This window comes from Orcinus orca, chromosome 1 (genome assembly GCF_937001465.1).
Source record: "Orcinus orca chromosome 1, mOrcOrc1.1, whole genome shotgun sequence".
NCBI lineage: Eukaryota > Metazoa > Chordata > Mammalia > Artiodactyla > Delphinidae > Orcinus > Orcinus orca.
The window spans coordinates 57,611,750-57,632,037 of record NC_064559.1 but is presented as its reverse complement, the minus strand read 5'-3'; the positions used below and the strand labels follow the sequence as shown (position 1 = coordinate 57,632,037).

The following is a 20,288-nucleotide window of genomic DNA, read 5'->3' as shown; positions in this document are numbered from 1 at the left end:
AGCACCTAACTTTTACAGCTGCCAACATTCAGAGTAAGAGACTTCTCCACTTCACCCAAAACTAGTAAGAGAAGGAATGGGGACATAAACCCAGATTCTGATTTCAAATTTCAAATATAGGACTGATTTCAAATATAGGACTCAAGCCATCACACTTGGCACTCTGAGATAAGAGGGAATATTTGAATAAGGGAAATTTACTCTGAGACTCATTCCAGAATAGAAATGACTGATTTCAATCTGGACCCACAGAAGGTGGTCTTAACACCTCCTGAAAAGATAAGGCAGCTCCTTTTTGTTTTGTTAAAGCATTTTAGAATTTTGAAGTTAAAGATTTTTGAGCAGCTATATCTGAGGCAACAAAGTAAAGGCCTGTGAAGAAGAAAAAGGAGATAGAGAAATATAATCCAGAATACCCCTAGAAGGCTTTGGATGAAGGAGGTATTTGATAGTGATTAAAGGCAATGAGACAATTAGGCAAGGAAAAAAAAATAAAAGGCATCCAAATTTGAAAGGAAGAAGTTAAATTATCTCTGTTCAAAGATGAGACTATCTTACATATAGAAAATTCTAAAGACACACACACACACACACACACACACACACACATAACTGTTAGAGCTAATAAATAAATTCAGGAAAGCTCCAGGATACAAATTCGACACACAAAAATCAGTTATAATTTTATACACTAATAATGAATAACCCAAAAAGGAAATTAACAGTTCCATTTACAATAGCATCAAAATTTTTTTAAAAATCTACAAATGAATTTAACTAAGGAGGCAAAAGATTTGTACATTAAATACTATAAAACATTACTGAAAGAAGTTAAAGAATACACAAATGGAAAGACATCCCATGTTTATGAATTAGAAGACTTAATTTTCTTAATGACAATACTACTTTCTTAATGACAATACTACTCAAAATGACCTACAGATTCAATGCAATCCCTATGAAAATCCCAATGGTGCTTTTTCAGGAAGAGAAAAACCCATCTTAAAATTAATATGGAATCTCAAGGGACTCAGAATAACCAAAACAATTTTGAAAATAAAGAACAAAGTTGAAGAACACATATTCCCTGATTTCAAAACTTACTGCAAAAGAATAATCATCAAAATTGTATGGTACTAGCATAAGGACAGAAATGTAGACAAATGGAACAAAATAGAGCGTCCAAAAATAAACCTTTGCACAGTCTTTTGAATTTTAACAAGGTTGCCAAGACCATTCAATGGGAAAAGGACAGCATTTTCAATGAATGGTGCTAAGCAAGTTAGATATCCACATGCAAAACAAGGAAGTTGGATTACCTTATAACATGTACAAAAATTAACTCAAATGAATCAAACACCTAAACATAAGAAATAAAACCCTTAGAAAAAAACATAGGGGAAAATCTTCTTGACACTGAATTTAGCAATGATTTCTTGGATATGACACCAAAAGCCCAGACAAGAAAAAAAAAAAAAAGATAAACTGGTCTTCATCAAAATTATAAACTGTTCCGTTTCAAAGGATGCTGTCAATGAAGTGAAAAGGTAACCCATGGCATAGGAGAAAATACTTGCAGAGTATATATCTAATAAAGGATCAATATTCAGAATATATAAAGAATTCCTATGGTCTAACAGCAAAAAACAAACCACCCAATCCAAAAATGGGCAAAGGACTTAAATGGACATTTCTCCAAAGAGGATATACAAATGGCCAATACGCACATGAAAAGACATTCAACATCACTAGCCATTAGGGAAATGTAAATCAAAACAATGAGGTACCACTACACACCCATTAGGATACCTATTATCCAACAAAGGGGGAGGAGAATAAAAAGTATTGGCAAGTGTTTGGATGCATCCCACAGCCCTACAAGCCCTGTACTTGCCCATCCTTGTGACCGAAGAAAGAGCTCAGAGTTAGCAAAAGAGACATTAATGGTTTAATGGATAGATGGAGCTTACATGTCTGAAGCAAGGTCCTGGAGCAACACCCCACTGTGTGTGGCAGGTGGCAGGGACAGAACATGGCAGCAGTCTTTGCTCTCAGGGGCAGGGGGAGGTTACCAGTTATAGGGTGAATTGACATCAGATTGGTTCACTGGTTACCAGAGAAACCAGCAGAGGGGCATGCCCCTCACAACCTCTTTGATAAGCTATCCTGGTACCTAAAGTTAAACCAATCATTAGCTGGGGTCTGGGGCAAGTATGTAGGAAGGTTAGTCAGGTGAGTAGCATGTAAATGAAGTAGGCACTGGTTGAGCAGGGGATGTACAGAGAGCAAGAGAATAGCCATCTTGGATGGCCTGATCATACAGCAAGGATGTGGAGGAGTTGGAACCCTTGTTCCTTGAGAATGTAAAACGGTGCAGCTGCTGTGGAAAACAGTTTGGCAGTTCCTCAAAAAGTTAACCACAGAATTACCAGATTATCCAACAATTCTACTTCTAGATATATACCCCAAAGAATTGAAAGCAGGTATTCAAACAGATACTTGTACACCAGTTTTCATGGCAGCATTATTCACAATGGCCAGAAAACGGAAACAACCCAAATGTCCATCAGCACATGCATGGATAGTTATATACACACAATGGAATATTATTCAGCCTTAAAAAGGGATGAAATTCCAATATGTGCTAAAATATGGATGAACCTTGAAAATATTATGCTCATTGAAATAAAGACGCAAAAGGCTACATACTTATTGTTTGATTCCACTTATGCAAAACTGAACTTTATTAGAGAAAAGAATGTAAGTGTAAAGAAGATTTTTTAATAGGAATTAATAGTAAAGTTATGACTTTTAATATTGCCTTTGAGGATAATTTTTTTATCTCCAAAATTTGCTCTAGCCTTAGTTTTATCCAGTCCAACCTACTGTTGTACTTGAATTTCTAGTAGTTTACTGTCACTTGAATACATTTCTTAAGAGGGGATTTGTAATTCCTTTATAATTTCCCAGTAGTTAAATTTCCCAGTAGTTTCCCAGTAGGAAATTTACAATTCCTTACACTCAGATTTCTCAGATGATATCTTAATTTCATACACATGTCCCTCCTCCTCTATAGTACCCTAATTAATTGCATTTGGTTTTCTCAACTTGTTCATAATTGAAAAGATCTGGAAACTGGGTCACCTAAAATATGTTTACAAATATTTTAATTGCTCATCTCTTTTGTTTTCTTTCCCATCCTCACTTTTAATCAGGCCATCCTGTCATACTCCTTAAGGATAAAGGTTTAATTCCCATTACCTTTTGATAACACCAAGGACTAAAACCACAGTTTGTGTACAATTCAGGATGCTTGCATATGCTGCTTTTCCCCCTTGACTGTCTTATAGCATTTCTATTAGAAGGTTGGTATATATAAATGCAGACCCCTATTTAACAAAATGTATTCCACAGAATGTTAATGGATATTTCTTGAAAAAAATTATTCTGTGATCAAATAAGTTGAGAAAAACTTAATTAAAAATACTAAATTAAAATAGATTTTTTTCTGTACAACATTAAAATGCAAACCCCATCAGATGAAGAATTGTGTCTTTGTTCTCTGTTGTGTCTCCAGTGCCAAGAACAGTGCCTGACACTTAGGAGGCATTGAATGAATATTTGTTGAGTGAGTGTGAATAACTTTTCAGAGCCTTTAATTACCTCATGCCCATTCAATTTCCGAAAAGAATGTTGTACATAGATGTCCAAACATTTTTGGCTGTTGATCTTTTTCCCCAAAACACTTAGCAAAGCTGGTGTTCCTCTGCACACATTTAGAAAAATACTATTGAAAGGCCTCCTAAATCAATTATTTGTGCCTCTTTGTTATAATTCTTATAAAATATTTTTATGGAGAAGAAATTAAAAATTTCTTAACCATTGATAACATTTGTCTTTCTGGCCAAATAAAATGACAAGTGTAAAAGTACTTTGACATATGAAATGTCACCTGTAGGCCGTAAGATTTAGTTTAAGTTTAAAATTAGTGCTTGGAAATAAAATCTGAATAAATCTAGGCTTCTAAATAGATCTTAGCAAGGGAACTCACCTAGTCTATTAGGGACTTTCCCGAAACACCTGGTTAACAGAGCCATGCTCTCTGAGATGATGAGCTTGAGATTTCATGCCTCCCCCCCACAAAACCTGTAACATTTTTTGTGGCACCCCTATATCTCTCTTTTTTAAAAAATAACTTTATTGATATGTAAGTCACACACCATAAAATTCACTCATTTAAAGTATGCAGCGCTGCGGTTTTTAGTATATTCACAGAATTTTGCAACCACCTCCAAAATCTCGTTGTACAACATTTTCATCCTACCACACCAGAGTAGACACTCCAGAACACCTGCCTTGTACATCCTATTTTCTGAAACTCTGAACTAGGTCACACCACCAATGTGCCAAGAAATGAGCAAGAACAAGAATATCCTTGAAAGGACTGATAAAAGTGAACTTTTACCTCATGCCCACTTCACCTGACCAATTAATAAAGTACATATCTAGCTTTACCTCATCTTTTACCAATGAAGACTTCACTTGATCAATTACCTCATCTTGCACCAATTAACCCTTTTTAAAAACAACTTATCTTCCTCTCTTTTCCCCTTAAAAACCCTGAGCCCCTCCCTCTCCTGTAATCAGGATACTATTTGGATTTCTACCTAAATCTGTGTACCCCAAACTGCAGTTCTTTGATCCCAAATCAACAATTAACCTCTTGAACTGGATTCTTGTTTTTTACAGGTTGACATCACATAAATGGTATCATACAATATCTGGTCTTTTGTGATTACCTCTTTCACTTAGCGTTTATTCAAGGTTCATCTACTTTATAACATGTACCAATACTTCATTTCTTTTTCTGGCTGAATATATTACACTGTATGGATATACCACCTTTGTTTATCCATTCATCAGCTGATGAACATTTGAGTTGTTTCCACTTTTTGGCTATTATGAGCATTCATGAACGCATTTTTGTGAGGACATGTCTTCATTTCTCTTGGGTATATACCTAAGAATAAAATTGCTGGCTTGTATTGTAACTCTGATTAATAATGTGAGGAACTACCAAATTGTTTTCCAAAGTGGGTGCAACATTTTACATTCCTGTAAGCAATATATGAGGGTTCTAATTTCTCCATATCCTTGTTAATACTTGTTATTGTTTGTTTGTTTTTTTATTTCACCATCCTAGTGGGTATGAAGTGATTACAGCTTTGATTGACATTTACCTAATAACTAATAATGTCAAGCATCTTTTCATATTCTTGTTGGCTATTAGTATATTTTTATTGAAGAAATGTCTATCCAAATTCTGTGCTCTTTTTTAATTGGCTTATTTGTCTTTTTATTATTGAGTTGTAAGGTTTATTGAAAATATATTCTGGGGCTTCCCTGGTGGTGCAGTGGTTGAGAGTCCCCCCTGCCGATGCAGGGGGCACGGGTTTGGGCCCTGGTCCGGGAAGATCCCACGTGCCGTGGAGCAGCTGGGCCCGTGAGCCATGGCCGCTGAGCCTGTGCGTCCGGAGCCTGCGCTCCGCAACGCGAGAGGCCACAACAGTGAGAGGCCCACATACAGAAAAAAAAAAAATATATATATATATATATATATATATATATATGTATTCTGGATACAAATCCTTTAGCAGAGATATAATTTACAAATATTTTCTTTCAGTCTGTGGGTTGTCTTCATTCTCTTGATAGTGTCCTTTGAAGTAAATGTTTTAATTTTAATGAAATCCCATTTATCCTCTTTGTTCTTTTGTCACTTGCACTTTTGGTGTCATATCTAAGAAACTGTTGTCTAACCCAAGGTCACAGAATTACTCCTAAGTTTTCTTCTGTAAGCTTTATAGTTTTAGCTCATATTTAAGTCTATGATCCATTCTGAGTTCATTTTTGTATACAATGTGAGGTAGGGGGTCAAACTTAATACTTTTCCATGTGAATATTCAGATGTCCCAGTACCATTTATTGATAAGATTATATTTTCCCATTGAATTATTTTGGCACCCTTATTAAAAATCAACTGACCATAAATATAAGAGTTAATATCTGGACTCTCACTTATATTCTATTGACCTATATTTCTATTCTTATTCCAGTACTACACTATCTTCATTACCGTAACTTTGTAGTAAGTTTTGAAATAGGGAAGTATGAGTTTTCCAATTTTGTTCTTTTCTTCCAAGGTTCTTTTGGCAATATATCCCTTTTATTTCCATAAAATGTTAGTATCAGCTTGCCAATTTCTGCAAAGGGGAATCTGGAATTTTTACAGGGATTGTAATGAATCTGTGGATCAATACAAAGAGTATTGCCATTATAACACTATTAACTCTGCCAATGCATGAACATAGGATGTCCTTCCATTTACTTAAATCGTTTTTTTTGACAGTGTTTTGTAGTGTTCTGTGTACAAGTCTTGTACTTCTTGTACTTCCTTTGTTAAATTTATTCCTGGTCTTTTAAATTTATTTATTTATTTATTTATTTTTGCCTGCATCGGGTCTTCATTGCTGCACGTGGGCTTTCTCTAGTTGCAGCGAGTGGGGGCTACTCTTCTTTGCAGTGCATGGGCTTCTCATTGCAGTGGCTTCTCTTGTTGCAGAGCACAGGCTCTAGGTGCACAGGCTTCAGCAGTTGTGGCACAAAGGCTCGTAGTTGTGGCTCACGGACTCTAGAGCTCAGGCTCAGTAGTGGTGGCACACAGGCTTAGTTGCTCTGAAGCATGTGGGATCTTCCCAGACCATGGCTCAAACCCATGTCCCCTGCATTGGCAGGCAGATTCTTAACCACTGCATCACCAGGGAAGTCCCTGTATTTGCCTTTAAATCATACAAAAGAATAAAACAGTTAGAAACAAAAATATGTTTATATTGTCTTTTATATTTAGCTATGTATTTACCTTTTCCAGTGCTCTTTATTTCTTTGTGTGGGTTTGAGTTACCATCTAGTGTCCTTTTATTTCAGCCTGAAGGGCTTCCTTTAGTACTTCTTATTAAATAACTCTGCTAGTGACAAATTGTCTCAGAGTTTTTTACCTGGGAATATCTTAATTTCTCCTTCATTTTTGAAGGACAGTTTTGCTGGATATAGAATTCTTGCTTGACAGTCCATTTCTTTCAGTATTTTGACTATGTCATCTCATCTTCTGACCTCCATGGTTTCTAATGAGGATCCTTTGTATGTGATGAGTCACCTCTCTTGCTGCTTTCAATATTGTCTTCTTGTCTTTGGCTTTCTAAAGTTTCATTATGGTGAGTCTTTGTGTAGATCATTTAGAGTTTATCTTACAGTTCACTGAGCTTCTAGGATGTGTAGAATAATGCTTTTCATCAAATTTTGGAAGTTTGGGGCCATTATTTCTTCAAATATTCTTTCTGCCCCTTTATCTCTTCTCTCCTCCTGAGACATTCATTTTGCGTATGTTCATATGCTCGATTGTATGCACAGGTCTCTAAGGTGCTGTTCATTTGTCTTCATTCTTTTTTTTTTTTTCCTATTCCTAGGACTGGATAATTTCAATTCACCTATCTTCAAGTTGACATTCTTTCTTCTGCAAGCTCAGATTTGTTTTTAACACCTCTACTAAACTTTTATTTTTGTGATTGTACTTCTCAACTCCAGAAGGTCTACTGAGGTTTATTTTGATTATTTTTCTTTTTATTTATATTGTCTAATTGGTAAGATATCATTGTCATGCTTTCCTTTAATTCTTTTGTTATTTCAACATATCTATAATAGTTGGTTTAAATTCTTTGGCTACTAAGTTCACTATCAGTTCCCCCTCAGGGACATTTTCTTTGGCTCCCTTTGTTTTTATCCACGTATGTGTCATATTTTTATTTTCCTCTGAATGTGTCATAATTCTTTTGAAATTGGATACTTTAGATAGTATATTGAATAATATAACAACTATGGTATCAGATCACCCTCCTCTCCAAAGTTTCTTATTGTTGTCGGTATTCTGAAATATGTGGCCAATGAGTTCTCTCCTAGGCTTTTTTTAAAGTTCTTGTTTTTATTTTTAATCTGAGTTCCTAGGGGTCATTCTTGTGGCCAGCCAATGATCTATACGAAGATTTCCTTAAATGCTTTGTCTACATGTCTTTCACCCTTTGCCAAAGGGATCTGTGTGCGAAGGCATGCCTTCAAATTTCAGGTAATTTATGAAGCAGTCTTAGCTTTCACTTCTTGCTTGTGCAATGTCAATGTCAGCTAAATGTGGACTGGAATGGCTGAAGCCTTCTCCTTTTCAGGTCAAGTCCTGCACACACACACACACACAGCCTTCTAGATCCTCAGAAATATGTCAGGGCTTTCTGAAGTTCCTTAGTTCTAGTTACCTAGCTCCAGGACTTCCTTTAAATTTTTTGGTCATACTCTTTTTTGCCTCAACTGAAATCACAGCCTTAGACCAACCGCTATGATGTTGCCAGCAGATTACTATTATTTCAGGTAATATCCTGGGGATAGAGCTTTTAGTTGTTGTTGAGCTAGCTCTGAGTCAAAACAAATAGCCCCAACACCCTGGGAATGAAAATTTTCCAGGTAGCTGCAAATACAGACAAAATATCAATGGTACTATACAGATGGGTATTTTAATCAAGTTCCAGAATTGGTCATCCCTCTCCATTGGCTGCAAGACTGCTGGCTTGTCATGACTACCCCACTACCTGGCTGGAGACGAAAGGGGGATGGGAATAGCCCATGTTAAAATGACATAGATACTGCTACCTTACAGAAGTTTAGTTTCTCTTGCATAGACAATTTTCAATTTGTTCTGTGGTTTTGGTTAATTTCTAAAGTCGTGAAATGATTTTAGTTGTTTTGCCTGTATTTTCTGTTTTTGTGAGAAAGGAGTTTCACCATCTCACTCTGCCATTCCACAACACTTACTTTAAGTGTTACTTTTTTATACTGGCTGTGCCTGTGTAATTAGAATAATATGTGTGGGTGTTAAATCAATGTCCATTTGTACTCCATCAAGGGTCAGACCTGGCCAACTCAGAGTTTAGAGTTTCTTTTCAAATTATAGTTTCTCCCACAATATGGAAGTACTTCTCTTCTATTAAGAAGGAAACAGGAGAATATTATGTAAGAGAAGTCTATGCCAGGAAGGAGAAGTAGATCAATTGCCCCTTCTATCCTGGTGGATTATGGGAAAGAAAAGAGAGTTGACTAAGTACTATGGAAAGATCTTTCATTTCTTCATTTCCCCCACTCAGGATGAACCCCAAGGAAAGGGACCCAGTGGAAAGATCCAGATGCACATGCCTGAAGATCCTGAAGGAGGGTGCCCAGAAAGACTGTCTTAAAGTATCTCTCCTTCTTTCCCAAGGCCCATACATGGTACTCAAAAATGTGACCAGATGTTGAGGTGCTGATTGGAGCAGCTTACTGGCTAAGACCCAGGGTCTGAATGAAGTGGTTGCCACATTTAAAATACCATATAAATGCCCTAGACTGTGAGTTCTAGTCACAGATGCTTGCATATCCTCCAAAACATCAAATAAAACCAGCTGTACCTGAAAGGCTGAGTGGCTGCCTCATGGCAGGACCCAGAAGAGACCAATAAGATTCTAGAGAATGCTACATGAGTTCCAATCATTTGTCTTCTGTGTTGCCATGAGGTTGTCCTTGGAAAAAAAGCAAGGGATGGAGGCAGGAGTAGAGATGGGGAGAGGAAATCTGAAAAGCATTTATCCAAAAGAGACTGAGTCACTGAAAATACACTGTTCAAACTAGTATAGCCTGTGATGCAAGAAATAGGAAGTTGAAAGTCTCTGCCTTCCCCTCCCAAGGGGATGTGAGGAGACTGTAAAGAAGATCAGCCATTTACTAGAAAATAAAGAAGCTAATTTTCTTTGTACATCTAAGTATAGTACAAGTTCACACGTGATCCAATTGCATCTTTTTACTTTTTCCCAGTCAGACAGAAGAAGTATGCTCTCCTCTCCTTTCTCTTTTCCTCTCTGGTACACCCCACAGAAGTGCTAGGGCTATGGTCAACCTGACAGAAGCAAATTTCTGTGCTTGTTCTCACTGCTAGGAATCTCCATGTAAGGTCATAAGAGGACTCCAATGCTTCAAGTTCCCCTGCCTTGAACGCCCCCTACCTCTTCCCCTTCTCCATATGATGTGCTGCCTGTCCTTAGTAAATCAGCTTGCACATCTGTCTCCTACTCCCCCTCTTGAGTCAAACACCAGTTCTCTGGGCTCCCACAGCACCCTACCCACCTCCATCTTCCTCCCTCCTACAATATTTCATGTGTTCACTTCTCTTCTTTCCCTACTGGACTGTGAGCTTCTGGATGCCTGTTCTGTGTTTTATTTGCCTTTTCTCAGTACCTAATCTAGTAACTGGAAAACAGAAGATATTAATTCTGGCACTGGGTGTTTATTACTTTTGATTCTGTGTCTCAAATTTTACTACTCTGTACTTTTTGTTCACTCAAATTATTGAGCACCTACCACAGGTCTAGTACTAAATAAAACCCAGCCCTTAAAGTTGAGGAGCTTATAATTCTGTGGGGCAGATAAATACACTGAAATACAATGTGTTGAGTATTTTAAGGAAAAAAAGTGTTGTTAAGCAGAATAGACAAAGCCCTAACTTTCATGAGAAATCAAGGTAGATTTCATATGGGATGATATGTTTTGAATCTCAAAGAATGAGTAAAATTCTGCAAGAAAAGTATAGGTGACACGGAGGGGTGGTCACTGACAGTATGTGAAAAGCAAGGAAAGATAATTCACGTTCACATGTTTAACATTTATTATTCCACCCAAGAGTTGAAATGATGGATATAGGTTGACTGAAAGTGTTAACCATATTTAGTGGGTGGAATCTGGGAGCTGGCTGAATCACAATCCCACGTCTTAGACCTGAGCTTTCAGCACCAACTTAATTTCTAAGTAAAACTACAGACTTAATCATTATATTTAGATTGGCAATGGCTCTCATTCATCTATGCCATCATAAGGTAGGAAAGGATTTTCAGTGTCATCTCTTCCAGTTTCCCTGACAATGTGGAATCCTTCCTGGAGTATCCACATCAGGAGTTCAACCAATAGTGTGGCCCATGTTCTGGCAATGTTTCCTCTCAAGTAAAATGCTAAAGAGGACAGGTACTGCTTGATCTAAATGTCTTCTTTACTCAAAACCTTAATCTGTTTGCAGATTATATCTGAAGCATATCTGGATTTCCTAACACTTGCTCTGGTTTGAGGAAATGAATAATAGGGGAGAGAGAAATTATGATTTTCAGTGTGTGAAACTCTTGAATACTTATGTGCACTACATCAGAACAATATCTTGCTCTCTCTTTCTCTCTCTGTGTGTCTCTGTGTAGACTGTACTTGGCTCTTTCTCTTTATCGGGTTGAGTAAATCTGTCTCTTACACGCTTTGATATGTCTGTCAATAAGATCTCATTAGAGATACTTAATGAATATTTAACTATAAACGTAAAACATAGACAATAGCAATATAGAATGTGGACATCAAAAAGTATTTGAACAGATAAAGATATCTACAGTGAAGGAAAAATAATATAAACAATACAAGAAGAATACCATAAATGTAACTTTATAAAGAGATGCTATAGGTGACTAGGTGCCAAATGAATGCTAAAGAAAATAGGTGCTTTAAAGATCAGAGACAAAGGAAGTTATCAGAGGTCTGTATGAGTTCAGGAGAATATCCCAGAAGTGAGGTGGGGTGTGGGGATTGTGGGCTTGAGCTGAGAACAGGAGAATAGGTGGGGTGAGTGGTTATCTTTGGGGAGAGAAAAGGGGATGTGATTAGGAAAGGGCATGAAGAAGACTTCTGGTGAGCCAGCAATGCTCTAGTTTTTGAGTGAAGTGGTAATTACACTTGTGTTCATTTGTTTTATGAAGTTTTCTGTATGTGTTAAATTCCACCATAAAGTAGTTTAGAGAAAAGATTCATGGATGGAAAAGGCTCTGTTAATTAAAAATAAAGTGCTCCTGAAGCCTCCACTATGACACTGGGAGGTCAAAGATGAGTAAGATATAGTCATGGCTCTCTGGAAGCTCCCATTCTACACACAGGGAGGAGAGGCGGTGACTGGAGATGAGTCCAGAAAGGTAGCCAGGAACAAGGTCATGGACACTTTGTACACAATGCTAAGGCACTTCAACTTTCTCCAATAAATAACGAGAACCCACAAACGGTTTTAGGCAGATTTATGCAATGAGATTTTCATTTTAGAAAGCTAACTCTGGTCATAACATAACATATGGAATGGAAATGAGATAAAACTCAGGGCCAGTATCTCTGATAAAGTCTTATATTGTTTTCACTTTCTCAGATACACGTTTTCCTTTCCTAACAGCTTTGAACTTCTGAACAGCTGTGTCACAATCTTATATTTTCCAGAATAGTGTACACAGTCCTTGCCAGTCACAATAAATACAATTTAGCTGCTTTAATCCTTTTTGTTAGAGTAGAAGAAGGAAAATAGAAATATTAGTTGAATAAATGAATGCACCAAAAATAGAAATATTAGTTGAATAAATGAATGGACCAATGAATTATCTTAATGTCTTTGGCCTCCTAAAACCTATTGAGTTGTGTCCAATTTTATCATCTGGTTAGTTCCTAAATTTTTATTTTTCTCCTGATTGCATTTATCCCATCTCTATCTCATTAAATCCCTTTCACCATACCAGGAAATTTCTTTTTATTTTATTTATTTATTATTTTTGGCGGCGCGCAGGCTTTCTCTCACTGCAGCGAGTGGGAGCTACTCTTTGTTGTGGTGAGAGGGCTTCTCATTGTGGTGACTTCTCTTGTTACCGAGCACAGGCTCTAGGCATGCGGGCTTCAGTAGTTATGGCACGTGGGCTCAGTAGTTGTGGCTCAAGGGCTCTAGAGTGCAGGCTCAGTAGTTGTGGTGCATGGGCTTAGTTGCTCCGTGGCACGTGGGATCTTCCCAGACCAGGGCTCAAACCCATATCCCCTGCATTGGCAGGCGGATTCTTAACCACTGCGCCACCAGGGAAGCCCCATACCAGGAAAATTTAAAGAGGTATTTATAGTAAATAAGCCCCCAGTTGGTATATATCTCTATAAAAATATAATTTTAATTATATTATTTTATATTATAAAAATATATTTAGGGCTCCCCTGGTGGCGCAGTGGTTGAGAGTCCACCTGCCGATGCAGGGGACACGGGTTTGTGTCCCAGTCCGGGAAGATCCCACATGCTGCAGAGCGGCTAGGCCAGTGAGCCATGGCCGCTGAGCCTGCGCGTCCAGAGCCTGTGCTCCGCAACGGGAGAGGCCACAACAGTGAGAGGCCCGCGTACCGCAAAAAAAAAAATATATATATATATATATTTATTTATATTTATTAATATATTTAAATATACACTTACATATTTAGTATATTTAAATTTTGTATTTAAAATATATTTAAATAAAAGTTTAAAGGGGGCCATAGCTCTAAGATTTTCCTGTAAGCATTGTGGGTACTTGTTTACAAGGTTGCATTCAAGGGTCACTGCCCAGAACCCAGATTTCAGGAAATACTGATGGGAAAGAATGAGAAAAAGAGCAAAGGATCAGCAATCATGTCATTGGTGTCAACAGTTCCTCAACTTAATAACACTTGCATCATGTCTGTAGGAGAATCTGAGCTATTTTCAGAATTTTGTTTCCCATGTTCTGACAAGAACCCTTCCCTTTTCTTTTTTATCAAGGGTGTTTTTTTTTTTTTCTTTTAAGTCAATGGTTTTGAGTGGAAAATGCCCTAGAGCAGTAAGAGAAGGAAGGAAGCTCCAGAAAACCTCAGTGATGAGAACAAGGAGCCCCAGTTTTTACAAGAATATTGTGTGGCTCTGTGCATGTGTGTGCATGTGTTTTTGAGGTTGGAGTGGAAAAAAGAAAGGGTGGAGTACAGAGGACTTTATCTTCTGCTAATTCTCAACACACCCAGGATAGGGGAAAACTTCAGGAAGGACCTAAGAAAACATGGAAGGTCAGATACAAGCTGAGGTCCAATTTGAAAATCTATCTAAGACCCCTTTAGCTTAAACCAGCAAGAAAGTAAAGGTCAGCCAGTGGTCAGGTTTGAAAGTCTCTATCCACCTCTGACAGTAGACTTTAGGATGGAAATCACCAGGCCTTTATCCAGAAAGAAGAGAAGCATAGCCTACAGGGAGAAAATCCTTCTAAGCAGATGTCTACTCCTAACAGTTTCTAGTCCAGGTGTGAAAAAATAAATCAAGACTTATGTACCACATTCTACATATTTGAAAGTTCTAAGTCAAAGTAAGAGGCTGTTAAATTAAATATTTTATATCATCTTACATGGATTATAATAGTTTGGAAAACCAAGTTCAAATTCCAAATTTTCACATTCTGCTCAGAGTTCTGTTCTTGAACGTGGTTAGCATGACAGAGCTGGTCCCTGGACCCCCAGCCCACAGTCTGCTTCCCCTTTCCACCTCTGGATCTGTTCTGTAATGTGATGAGCCATGAACACATGTGAGTACCCCAGCCTGCCTGTCCAAGCTCTGTCTCTATCCCTACAAATAGCAATTCTGTGGCTAGCCCTTGGGCCTAGGCTTGGGTCATCCCTTGGATGAATTTTACAGAAAGAGGGAGAAAGAGGGTGAGCTCATGGGCCACAGCACAAGGTACTGTGCCTGGGAAGAGAAGAGTCAGGGGAGAGTGGGTGCCCAAAGCAAGCTGCATTTTAACTTAATTTAGGGTAACTATACTTTCTCTGATTCACCATCAGATTTTACACTTGACCAGCAGGATAAAACCAGAGGAAATCTAGGAAACAACAAACCAGTTGTTTTTAGTAAGGACGAGCCAAGCTCATTAAAAGAGTTGAAAGGACTTTAACACAGGAACCCAGAATACTGAATTGTGGTCCCATGTCTATCACTCACCAACAGGTCCACCCCCAAAATTTGTGGAGCCATGGGAAAGAGTACAAATGGTCTTCCTCATACCATACACCTAGCTATGTGAAAGTTAAAATCAAGTATCAAACTGTTAAATAAAATATGTCCTGTCCTATTACTCTGACAAATATGCCTTCATAATGATCTGGAAGGCCAGGTACAAATTCAGAATTCTTGGCCTCTTCAAACTTGGTGTGGAAGATTGCTGCACCCCTACCCTTACTCTTCCAGCCCTTGGCTCCTTCCTACACACTGAGGGATCTCACACCTTAATTTACACATCCAAGGTATGTCCACAGCACTCCCCACTCCCTACCCTTTCCATCCTTGATGTCAACTGCTGCCCTGATAACTCGGAGGCCTAAAGAAGGGCACAACACAAGCGTGGTTCACTCACTAGACGACTGGCCCAGGGAAAAGCCCAAGCAAGTAAGCCTGGAAGCAGGTAAATATGGTATAGTCCACAGGCTCCATGTAGGCATATCCACTTGGACCTGCCAGCTCCTTACCAGGGAAGGGGGCAGCCAAGGAAAGGCTAGCATGTGGCCCACGGGCTGCCAGTACTACTACACATGCACCTGGCCCCAGGAACAACCTGCCCCTTATGGCCCTTGTCAGGCACCTGAACTCTATCATTGACCCCAAGGAGAAGAATCTGAATGAGATGTTGTTTTGTGAGCCACTATGATTCAGGCTTCACAGTCTTCTCATACCCTGGAAATTCATCCAGCGGGGACAGGAAACTGGGAGCTGAAAAACTTGACCAATTCAGACCACCTGCTGAAGCAGCAGCTGTCAGCTATTGAGGAGACGTCCTTCGAGATCTCAGGGCTGGAGTTCTCTTAGGCTTTATCTTAGGGCAAGAAGTTATAGCTGTGGCATTTAATAGCAAGTGGTGAAGATGAAAGAAAATTTCCCAGCTTCTATTAGTAAAAAACTAATTTTGTATTGGTAAAAGAATAGATAAATAGATCAATGGAACATAATAGAGAACGCAGAAATAGACCCACATAATATAGTCAACTGATTTCTGACAAAGGCAAAGGCAGTACAATGGAGCAAAGATAGTCTTTTCAGCAAATGGTGCTGGAACATCTCGACATCACATGTCAAAAAACCAAAAAATCTAAACACATACATTACACCCTTCACAAAAGTTAAATCAAAATGGACCACAGATCTAAATGCAAAAGGAAAAACTATAAAACTCCTAGAAGATAACAGGAGAAAACACAGCAGAAATGACCTCAGGTTTGGTGATAACTTTTTAGATACCACACCAAAGGCATGATCCAGGAATGAATTGATAAACTGGACTTCATTAAAATTAAAATTTTCTGCTCTGTGAAAGATACTGTCAAGAGAATGGGGGTGATTATGATGTCTCAATGCAAATTCATCAATTATAACAAATGTATCACTCTAGAGGGCGTTGTTAATAATGGGGGAGGCTACGCATAGGTGGGGGTAGAGAGAATATAGGAATATATAGAAATCTCCTTTCAAGCATGCCGTGAACCTAAAACTGCTCTAAAAAGTAACATCCATATTAAAAAAAGTATCTAGGCAAAACAGAAACCAAAAAAAAATTTTTTTTTGATCAGCCATAAAAGATTGAATTATCTTTCTATTCTCTCTATAGAAAGTATTACCAATAATACTTATCAGTAAGAGGTGATAGAGTATGCAGTCATAAATGTAGGGATAATTACGGTAGAGGAATGTAAGTCAGACACTGTTTCAAACTTATTTTTAAAGAGATATTGCTATAGACTGATTTGTGTCCCCTTAAAATTCACATGTTGAAATCCTAAGCTTCAATGTGATGGTATTAGGAGGTGAGGACTTTGGGAGGTGATTAGGTCATGAGAGTGAAGCCCTCATGAATGGAATTAGTGCCCTAATAAAAGAGACCCCCAAAGAGCTCCCTCACCCCTTCTACCATGCGAAGACACAGTGAGAAAACAGCTGTCTGTGAACCAGAAGTCCACACCAAACATGGAATCTGCCAGTGCCTCAATCTTGAACTTCCCAGCCTCCAAAAGTGTAAGAAATAAATTTCTGATGTTTATAAGCCACCCAGTCTATGGTTTTCTGTTAGAGGAGTCTGAATAGACTAAGGCAGAAATCCAGGAACTAAAAAAAAATAAAAAAATTTTTAAATAAATAAAAACGCAGTACCCCACCCGCTCCTACCAGTTTTCGAGCATTAACTATATTCCAAATACTAGTACTTGCTTTATAGATTTCCTCATGCAATCCTCTTTATCCCCATTTCAGAGACGGGGCAGGAAGAGGTTAGAATGTGTCGGAAGGCACACAGGTAGTACTTGATGGTGCCAGGACTTGAACCCAGGTGGCTGGCTCTTTAGAACATACTCTTTAAGCACTGGGCCTCACTGTCTTCCCGGAGCCTCACTGAGCATGGAAAAAAAAGCTGTATCCGGGGCTTCCCTGGTGGCGCAGTGGTTGAGAGTCCGCCTGCCGATGCGGGGGACGTGGGTTCGTGCCCCGGTCCGGGTGGATCCCGCGTGCCGCAGAGCGGCTGGGCCCGTGGGTCATGGCCGCTGGGCCTGCGCGTCCGGAGCCTGTGCTCCGCGGCGGGGGAGGCCACAGCAGTGAGAGGCCCGCGTACCACAGAAAAAAAAAAAAAAAAGCTGTATCCTAATCCCATCTACTAGTCCTGCAATCCTGGACTGATGTATTTAATCTCTCTGTCCTCGCTTGTAAAATAGAGGAAACAGTATCTCTCCTAGGGCTGTGCTAAGAACTGGAGGAAATAAGATAAGTGCCCAGCACAAGGATAGAAGAGCGAGGTATCCAGTAAATGTTGGTTCCTCCCTTCCCTCTTTCCTCCTGTTGGGCTGCAGTCGGCACGCCTACAAAGCCTGCACTTGCCCAACTTTAAGACGGAAGAAAGCCCAGAGTCAGCAACAGAGACATCAACGGTTTCATGGATGGGGGAGCTTACACGTTTGAAGCAAGGTCCTGGAGCGACTTCCCACAGCGGCCGGCAGGACATGGCGGCAGGCTTCCCTCCTAGGAGGAAGGGAAGATTGCCAATTATAGTGGGAATTGAAATCCGGTTGGCTCTTCAGTTACCAGGGAAACTAGCAGAGGGGCATGCCCCACCCCTTTGATTAGAACAATCACTAGCTGGGGTCTGGGGCAAGTACGTAATGAAGGTCAGCCATTCTAAGTAGGGTATAGGTGAAGCAGGCACTGGTCCCGGGAGGTTGGTACAGAGAGCAAGAGAACAGCCATCTTGAGTGGCTTGATCATACACCTTCCTTCCTTCTTTCTTTGGCTACTTGGCTCTTCCTTTGACTGCTTTCTTTTGGCCACTTGAATGCACAATTCACGGAAATAATATGGATTTTCCTTTTGGCATATTTTCTAACCAAACATGTCCCTCTACCTGTCTTACCTTGTTTCTATTGTGATCACGTGGATGCTCATTTTGTTTGCTTTTGTAATATGCTACCACAATTTTTTTTTTTTTTTTTTTTTTTGAGGGAGAAGAAGGCAGGGTGTGATTTATAAATTAAGTAAACGAAAGTATGAGGCCCTGCGGAGCAACGTAACTCTGTCATCAGTACTGGAAATGATCTTGCAAAGCATGTGTCTTTTTCGCTGAAGTCAGCAGTTCTGTTTTGACACAGAAGGACAGAATAATCCCCTGAGGAAGTCTGTTCTTCAATTCCTGCACAAGCAGTTTAAGGGCTGGCATTTGTTTAGCCTGGGCTGCCTTCTACTTTCTTTAACGGTGAGCCTCCTGTGAGCTGCAGCTTCCTGATTTTCCAGGTGGGTCACAAATCAGCTGTGTGAAATAAAGGTGCTGACACAGATCTGGAGGATCAATTTTCTGTCCTGAGAAGAACAAGTTATTTTATCCTTTGCTAAAGGTGGTTAAAAGACCCTTCCACAGAGGCGGGGGGGAAAAATCTACTCCTTAAAATCAGAGGAGCAGACTGATCAGGAACGTGGATTTCATCCCTTGCCGCTGTGTCTCCGTTCCGTGGGTAGATTCAAGAAAGCAAGTCTGAGCTGCCTGTTCCTCCCACTGGGCAAGGATGCCACTTTTTTTCCTAACCAAAAGACTGTTCCACCCACCGGAGATTCCTCCTGGGCTGGCCCAAGCTATTTGCATCACAGCTGCTCCCTCCCAGCCCCAATTGCATCATCAAAGCAGAAGCCCTGGAGGGATCTTACCTCTGCCAGTTTCTCTAAGTTGTGATTACTTTAAAAAGTGAAACCAAATATCTACTTCTTTCACTTGGCACACTCCTGAGGAGCTGCAGCAACTTGCTGGGTTAGCCAGGCAAAGGCGGGAGGCTTGGGCTCAGAAACGTATCCAGACTCCTCCTTTCACGCATCAGAGCCCTGTCCCACCCTCAAACCTTTGTTGACCCGCCTTTATTCCCCCAACTGCCGGATTCTTTAGTGGTCCCATAAGGTCCTGCCTCCCTAATACCAGGAGATCCAGGCTGGGTTCCTGCTCCTGGAGAGATGCAGGGGCTTGGAGTAGACCCCTGGGGTTTGGTGCCAAGGTAAATTCTACCACCCTGAGGACTTGGAATAATGATTCTTCTTGAAATCGTGCAAAATATGCCAGTGGAACACTGACTTGTGCCTAATTAAAGGAGGCTTTGCAAGTACCAAACCTACCCCCTTCCCTTGTTTTGGGTTCCTTGTTATGTAAAGTATGAGAAGGATTTTTTTTTTCTTTTTAATAAAGAACGTCCAGAAAGGACAACCCAGCATGTTCTCCTTAATCTCTGGTGTACCTGTAGGTTCAGGGGGGACTCCAGTTTGAAGACCCAGCTATGAACATCCTATTACACTGATCCAGCGCCCCGCTCCTCTCCTCTCCTCTGCCCACTTCTCTCTCAGGTTTGGTTTTACTGAACTAGTGGTTCCCTTCTCAGCTGCAGTGTGCGGAGCTACATCATGGACTTTCTGCCTGACTTTGCTAGCCTTGTACAGACTCTTCAGTCACCTCCTGCCCTGAGGTGGGGACAGCAGAGCCAGGTTCTTGTGAATGAAAAGGAAGGAGTCATCGCAGGGCACACCTCACTGCGCCTCTTCTCGACCAGCTTCCCAGGTATTGACTTGTGCTAACAACAAAAGGGAAATTTCTTGGGTGCACGTTTCCACATCTCAACTTCAAACAGCACAAACTTGCTCAATCCCAAAGCCTAAAAGACATGCTCTGCAGATAATAATGAGTTCTACTTTAATTCCTTAGATTCTTTCTTGCATTCCAAACATCGCTAGCCTGGACTTGTACCTAGGGGGCAGTTTTTTTCCATTGAATGCTCCAACACGTTAC

General features: G+C 39.8%; 1 protein-coding gene across 2 annotated transcripts in view; it reads right to left on the bottom strand.

Annotated features, from left to right (window-relative positions):
• The window catches only part of TNFSF18 (TNF superfamily member 18), a 108,255-nt gene extending 89,479 nt beyond the window's left edge, over window positions 1–18,776 (bottom strand). For both annotated transcript variants that reach the window (XM_049716135.1, XM_004269767.4), the window contains exon 1: window positions 17,928–18,776. In XM_049716135.1, coding sequence (XP_049572092.1) covers window positions 17,928–17,978 — 51 coding nt within the window. In that variant the 5' untranslated portion in view covers window positions 17,979–18,776. The remainder of the gene's footprint in view (window positions 1–17,927) is intronic.
• Between the last annotated feature and the right edge of the window lie 1,512 nt (window positions 18,777–20,288).